This window comes from Silene latifolia, chromosome Y (genome assembly GCF_048544455.1).
Source record: "Silene latifolia isolate original U9 population chromosome Y, ASM4854445v1, whole genome shotgun sequence".
Lineage (NCBI taxonomy): Eukaryota > Viridiplantae > Streptophyta > Magnoliopsida > Caryophyllales > Caryophyllaceae > Silene > Silene latifolia.
Genome location: NC_133538.1, coordinates 329970054 through 329977118, shown reverse-complemented (window position 1 = coordinate 329977118; position 7065 = coordinate 329970054). Strand labels below are relative to the sequence as shown.

General features: G+C 38.1%; 2 protein-coding genes across 2 annotated transcripts; both read left to right on the top strand.

Annotated features, from left to right (window-relative positions):
* Nucleotides 1-506: 506 nt before the first annotated feature.
* On the top strand, nt 507-1151 carry LOC141631377 (uncharacterized). The gene has a single exon (XM_074444056.1). The coding sequence runs from the start codon at nt 507-509 to the stop codon at nt 1149-1151; it is 645 nt and encodes a 214-aa protein (XP_074300157.1).
* Nucleotides 1152-1359: 208 nt separating this feature from the next.
* LOC141634308 (ribosomal RNA small subunit methyltransferase-like) lies at nt 1360-5498 on the top strand. Its single transcript, XM_074446532.1, has 2 exons — nt 1360-1784; nt 4494-5498. The coding sequence occupies exons 1-2, from the start codon at nt 1476-1478 to the stop codon at nt 5286-5288; spliced, it is 1104 nt and encodes a 367-aa protein (XP_074302633.1). The 5' UTR covers nt 1360-1475; the 3' UTR covers nt 5289-5498.
* Nucleotides 5499-7065: the final 1567 nt, after the last annotated feature.

Here is a 7065-nt window from a genome sequence, read left to right as displayed (position 1 = left end):
ATAACCACCTCCTATTACACAGCTATACTCAAAGAATCACTCAAATGAACACAAGGCAGAAACTTACCTAACATTACGCATCGACGACGACATAGGCGACCACCACCCACGTCATCCTTCCTCAGCGAATCCCGTCATTCCCATGGTGGAGGTTTAGGCTAATTCCATTAAAGTGTGAAGCTATGGAGTGATAGAGGAGGGAGATAGGCTAGGGTTAGAGAAAGAGAACTGTCGAGGAAATCAGAAAATGAAATGAATCTCGCGAACTTGCGTTTATATTAACGTATCGACAGCAGCCATACTCGGTCGAGTACAGGAGTACTCGGCCGAGTAGGCTCTACTCGGTCGAGTATGGGTGATACTCGGCCGAGTAGCCTCAGCTAGGTCGAGCAACTAATCCTATAAACCTCATGTTACAAGCCTGATCCCTCCCCATTCATCCCTAAGGTCTGTTTGGTCAACAAGATCGGTCAACAACGTTCCTATATATCCTGGGTGTTACATTGATGGTAGGATGTTGGGCTATATGGGAGCGTAGAAATAAAGCAATCTTTGAAGATGGTGAATGGCGTGCTGACTGGGTTGTTAACCGGACGAGGGAGTTGATGGGGGAAATGATGAACGAAGTTGAGGGACGGAGTTTAAGAGGTACGGGGAGGTATGGTGTGGGTATAGAGAATAGGGTGGATGAGGTGGGTGAGGGAGGTGGACGTAGGCAGCAATGGGAGAAGCCGATGTATGGTGTATTAAAGGTGAATGTGGATGCGGGTTTGATGAGGGGTAAAGGGGTTGGATGGGGTGTTGTGTGTCGGAATAGTTATGGTCAAATTACTTGCTGCACAGCAATACAAGAGAAGGAGGAGAGGTCCCCGAAATATGCGGAAGCAATGGCGGTTTTCCATGGTGTGCAGGAGGCTCGGAGTATGGGTGCGAGAAATATTATTATTGAGAGTGATTGCTTGGAAGTGGTTGAAAATTTGAAGATGGGAAATGAAGGACGAAGCGACATTCATCTCGTTTATTTGGATATTTTTTCTATTTGTTCGTTTTTTGATTCCGTTGTTTTTTCTTTTACTCGTCGTTATTTCAATATGGTAGCTCACTCGGTTGCTCATTACTATCCGTGGTCTTTAGGACGAAGGGTGTGGTAAGACGATGTACCTTATGACATTATGGCTTTAGCTGAGAAGAATGTGAATGAAATAGTATAAACCTTTTTTGGGTTCTTTCAAAAAAAAAAAAAATGTAAACTATTGACTGAAACAATTAAAAAAGAAAATATAAACTATTGTATAGAGAAAACAACCTATTTGGGCCAGGCTGAAATCACAACTCAGTCCAATATAGTAACCGAATAAACAAGACTCCTATAATATCCCCCCTCCAAAGCCCTCTCTCATTCTTTTCCTCTTCTTCCTCCCAAACTACTCCTCTCCGTCGAAACCAAATCTCAAAACCTTCGCAAACCTACAAAAATGGCGGGAGGAAAGATAAGGAAAGAGAAACCAAAAGGAGGAAGTAGCAGCCATTTTCAAGGAGGAATACCATTTCACAAATCAAAAGGACAACATATTCTTAAAAATCCAATGTTAGTTGAATCAATTGTTCAAAAAGCTGGTATTAAACCTACTGATGTTATTCTTGAGATTGGTCCTGGTACTGGTAATTTAACTAAGAAACTTATTGAAGCTGGTAAAAAAGTTGTTGCTGTTGAATTGGATTCTCGTATGGTTCTTGAACTTCAACGTCGCTTTCAAGGCACTCCTCTTTCTAATCGTCTTCAGGTTCGTTTGACTGTTTTTGGTGTCGGAGTTGGGATTTATAGTTGTGTTTTCTATTACTCCTTCTGTCCTGATCATTTGTTTACTTTTTATTATAAAGGTGAATAAATGATTAGGAGAGAGATAGTATTGTAGTAATATTGTTTATTAATTCCCCTTGGTCTTGATCATTTGTTTACCTTTTATAATAAAAGGTCAAAAAATGAATGGGACGGAGAGAGTAATATTGTTTATTAATTCGTGTACGAGACGGTCTTGCAATAATGTGTGAGGGTAAGACCTTACTTCCTACGTCAATCATTTTAATTAAAGATATACTAATGATTGGGATGTAGGGAGGGGATTGATTTATAGTTATGTTTGCTGAATTGTTCACTGATTCTCATGTTAAGACGGTTTTGCAATAATGAATAATTGTTGTCCCGAACTAATTTAATATGAGATGGGATCTTAGGAGACTTGCGCAAAATTGCTAAAAGGCGCGAATTAGTGATAGGATAAAGTAAGTTAGGAAAAGAAAATCGATAGTTTTAGCTAAAGTCTCGATTTTTTTCATTGTTTAGGGAGCGATCGTCTCTGCTAGCCTCCAGTTGTTTTTAGCTCAGATACTTTTAATTTGATGTTTGTATGTTTTGGTATAGGGTTAGTTTACTGTGTTTGGAAAATTAAATTTCTTGATTGTTGTTTATTGTGAATATGTTAAGAAGAGGGGATTTTTGGAGCTTAACTTGTATGGCTTGTCGAAAGTTCGGGTTGGTTTGTTTGGTGTCAATTAAGATTTGAGTAGGGTATGCATTGGGTTGTGACTTGTGATGTATGATTAGCGACATTTTGTGTGATTTTGTTTATGAGTCTCTGAACTACTAAGCTGGTGTGGGAGCGGAGAGGTGGTTTTGTACCTGCAGAAAGACTTCAGCTTTCGTGTTGTTTAGAGTAATACCAAGCTGCTAAATGTGTGTGATGATCTCGAGTCGTTGATGTTGGAGTTTGGATTGGGATTTGGGAAAACTATATGGAGCGTGTTTGGCTGGTGGTAGTGTAGCAGCTTGCTTTCATGACAGTGTCATTGTAAAACATTAGATGTAATGCAATTGACAGGCTTTGCAGTCGTGCAATTAGACTTGCTTGAGGAGGACTTTGAACAAAAATACGAGTTTGTAACAGAAAAGTTAGACATCTATCTCAGTGAGTTATGCCCCCTTTTGACTGTTTTCTCCTTTAAAAAAAGTAGCGTTGGGCTTATTCACTTAGATGGAGGGAGTAGCCTGTTAAATGGTTGTATAGGTATTGACTAGCATGCTTCACGTTTGTCTAAAAAAAACTAGCATGCTTCACACCCACTATCGTTTCGGAAAAGTATTTAGTTCTTAATACTACAACATTACAGTATTTAGCTTTTGAGAAGCTTTAACACTATGATAACATCTGTGATTCACATTCAACTGTACTACCATAGAATAGACGATTGCTTGCCATTAATGTTAATGTGATACAGAACCGGGATTTATAGTTATGCTTGCTAATATTGTCCACTTATCTCGTGTGAGACGTATTCACAATAATGTTAGGGTGAGACCTCTCACATTATAGGAGACTTGCTCCCTAATTTAATGTGAGACAGTGCTTGCTCAAAATTGTCAGGGGCACAAACTAGTAATGGGATAAAGTGAGCTAGGAAAAAAGGGATAGCTTTAGCTGGAAGTTTCGAAAATTTTCAATTGTTTAGGAGGCAATCGCTCGTGTTAGTCCCCCTTATTTTCAACGCTGGTAGTTCTGCCGGTAGTTCTTATTTGATATAGTGTAGCTTGTTGCGTTTGGATAATTGAAGAACTTGATTGTTGTTTATTGTGATTATTGTTAAGCGGAGTTTTTTGGAACTTAACTTGTATAGCTTGTTGAAAATTCGGAAAGTTTTATTTGCTGTTGATTAAAACTTGAGTAGGGTATGCATTGGGCTGTGATGTATAATTAGTGACATTATGTGTGATTTTTTTTTATTTTTTATTTTATTTTATGTGAGTCTTAACTACTAAGCTAGTGTAAGAGCAGAGAGGTGTTTTGAACCTGCAGAAAGACCTCAGCTTTCGTGTCGTTTAGAGTATTACAAAGTCAGCATATGTCTATGATGATCTCTGTGTCTTTGATTTTAGACTTTGGATTGTGAAAGCTATATGGAGTGCGTTTCACTAGTGGTAGTGTTAGCAGCTCTCTTTCATGACAGTGCCATTGTAAAAACCATCAATGTAATGCAATTGACGGGGTTTTGCAGTCATGCAATTTGAGTCGCTTGGGGACGAATTTGAACAAAAATACCATTTTTTGCCAGAAAATTACTGCATTTATCTCAGCGAGTTATGTCCAATCAGACTGTTTTCTCCTCTTAAAAAGTTAAATGGGGCATATTGACTTAATTGAAGGGAGTAGCATGTTAAATGGTTTGATAGGTATCAACCAGCATGTTTCAGGTCCACTATTGTTTAGTAAAAGTATTTAGCTCTGAATACGGAGTAATACATTACAATATTTAGCTTTTGATAAGGTTTAAACATTGGGATAGAATCTCCGATGCATATTCCACTGTACTAGCGAAGAAATAGATGATAGCTTGACATTTAAAGGTCATTTTTAATTAATTTTGTTTCAAGATTACAAGCTATGCATATCGTCTCTTATAGTTTGCTGATCAACTGCTTCATCCATCATGATCTGCAGGTTATCCAGGGCGATGTCCTTAAGTGTGATCTCCCATATTTTGATATTTGCGTAGCCAACATCCCTTACCAAATCTCGTCTCCACTAGTGTTCAAGTTGCTAGATGTCAACCAGAGGCAGAACTTTAGATGCGCTATCATAATGTTCCAAAGGGAGTTTGCCATGAGGCTAGTTGCTCAACCCGGTGACAAACTGTACTGTCGTTTATCTGTTAACACTCAACTCCTTACTCGTGTTAATCATCTCCTCAAAGTCGGGAAGAATAATTTTAGACCTCCACCTAAGGTTGACTCCTCTGTGGTTCGTATCGAACCTAGAAGACCTCTTCCTATTCCGGCGGGTAAACTCAAGGAGTGGAATGGAATGCTATCACTATGTTTTAGCAGGAAGAACAAAACTCTCGGTTCAATATTTGCGCAGAAGAAAGTTGTTGCAGCTCTAGAAAAGAATTACAAGACATTGGAATCATTAGGGCAATTCAAGAATGAAGACGACGATACTGTGACTATTGATATCTCTGACTTAGTCGACGAAAACGTTGATAAAATCCTATTTATAGATCAAAATGGGGACGAGGTTATGGAGGTTGATGGCGGAAAAGAGGGTGACGATGAAATGGAGGTAGAAGCTTCGGATGACGAAGCAGATGATTCGAGTTTTAAAAGTAAACTTGTGGGTGTGCTGAAGAAGTATGATTATGCTGACAAGAGATCCTCCAAACTCACTCAAAATGAGTTCATACATCTACTCTCAATATTTAACCAGGCTGGTATTCACTTTACAAGCAGTAAATAACGGTACTCTGATACTCAACGATGTTAGAGCATTCTTATTTCGACCGGGTTAGCTTTTTTATGGTGTTTTTCAGGCGATGTACAATAGTATATTTCCCAGTGGCGTTATGACTACCCTATATATTATGTCGAGAATTCAGCATATGTTTGTCTCAGTGAGAGGCTGTTTCCAATTTTGTTTCATGCTTTGCTAGTGTGTTTTGATTATTAATTCTATTTAGCAGCTCTATATTGGAAATTAATTCCTTTTTCTCGGTCTTGTTCCCTATTGCGTGATTAAAAATATAGGGTAGTTAATAGACCCTCTAATATCAATAGGAGAGTAGAAATTTTTAGTGTCTTTAGGATTCATCCGGTAACTCTGGATAGAATTTTACCTAAATATACTCCCTCTGTCAAATCACATAGCCCCACTATGATCCACAAAAGGTTGCCAAAAATATAATAGAAATAGATAACAATTAAAATAAAAATAAATAACAATTCAATGATTATAAGATTTCCAAATTCCATCGAGTTTATTATACACTCAGCTGTTGTTATATATTCATAGATGGACGCCAAAAATTAGAAAATTTCCGTAATTTTTTTTAAATATCGAAACTTTTTAGAAGTTTGGCGGTAGCCTTGCTATATCTTTTCAATTGATTTTCTCGCCTCCGCCATTGCTGTCGATCCCATAATGAAGAGAAAGACAAGTATTGTTGTTGAAGCTAAGACGAGTATGGTTGTTGAAGCTGTTAAGGACGAGCACAATATGTATTCATACGCAGCCAGGCGGCCTCATAGTTTAAGGAAACAACGTCGATCAAAGGGGTTCATGATGTTAGCTCGACTCCAGAATCCTATACCTGCTTCCATGATGCGATTCCCTACAACAATGCAGCCATTTATTATCCCGCCCTTCTCCTGATTTCGCAACAAATATCATCTCAATCAACGACTTGACCTCTAGAAAATCGTGTCAGCCGACCGCAAAGAAACCACTAGTTTGTTTCAAGTCTTTTTTTTTTTTTTTTTTTTTTTTTTTTTTTTTTTATAACGGTGTTTGGGTCTTGTTTCACCGGCTCGAAGCATTGACGGCACTGCTGATTGCTAGTTTAGTTAGGACTTGGTGATAGAATAGAAATCAGTTGTATAAAGTAAACCATGTTAAAATCAATTACATGAGTTTTTATGATGCGGTTAGTCGGTTACCATGTCTCATAATTAACGAGTTTTTCTTATGACGGTTACTAGCTTGTGGCGTAGAGTTCCTTTTCCTTTTAACATTATTTATCGACTGTAACTTGTGAGAGCTGTCATAACTTGTGACCGTCACAAGTAAGAATTTGTGTTTTACTGTTATTATCTCTTAAATTATTATTACGTGCTTTAGGCAAAATAATCTTACGATATTGTTTTAAGATGGTCTCATACATTATTTTGGTGACACTATACAAGTATTTGTGCCACAATCGATCACCAAGCCCATCAATTGTAACACAAATTCTCATTATAGACGTACACTATCCGTTTATACGTATAGACGGATATCACTTTCCCTCACAAAATACTCATTTGCCATAAAGTGGGAAGCACATGGGGGTGCCCCACCTTGTCCCCCTACCCATTTTATTAGAGGTCTTTACCCGTCTGTTCGCCCCACCCGTCTATACCAAGACCTATTGCAATTGTAAATTTAATACGTGCCAATTAGCAATCACTTTCTTTTACATACCAGTTTTTAAAAATAATTAGTCTCATTATAGACGGGCATCCGTCTAAAGATGTAAACG

Bases quoted from the DNA above. Each gene is read 5' to 3' on its own strand.
- LOC141631377 (XM_074444056.1), top strand. From the start codon at position 507: ATGGTAGGATGTTGGGCTATATGGGAGCGTAGAAATAAAGCAATCTTT.
- LOC141634308 (XM_074446532.1), top strand. From the start codon at position 1,476: ATGGCGGGAGGAAAGATAAGGAAAGAGAAACCAAAAGGAGGAAGTAGC. The intron at 1,785-4,493 runs GTTCGTTTGACT...CATGATCTGCAG, and splicing joins CTCTTTCTAATCGTCTTCAG to GTTATCCAGGGCGATGTCCT.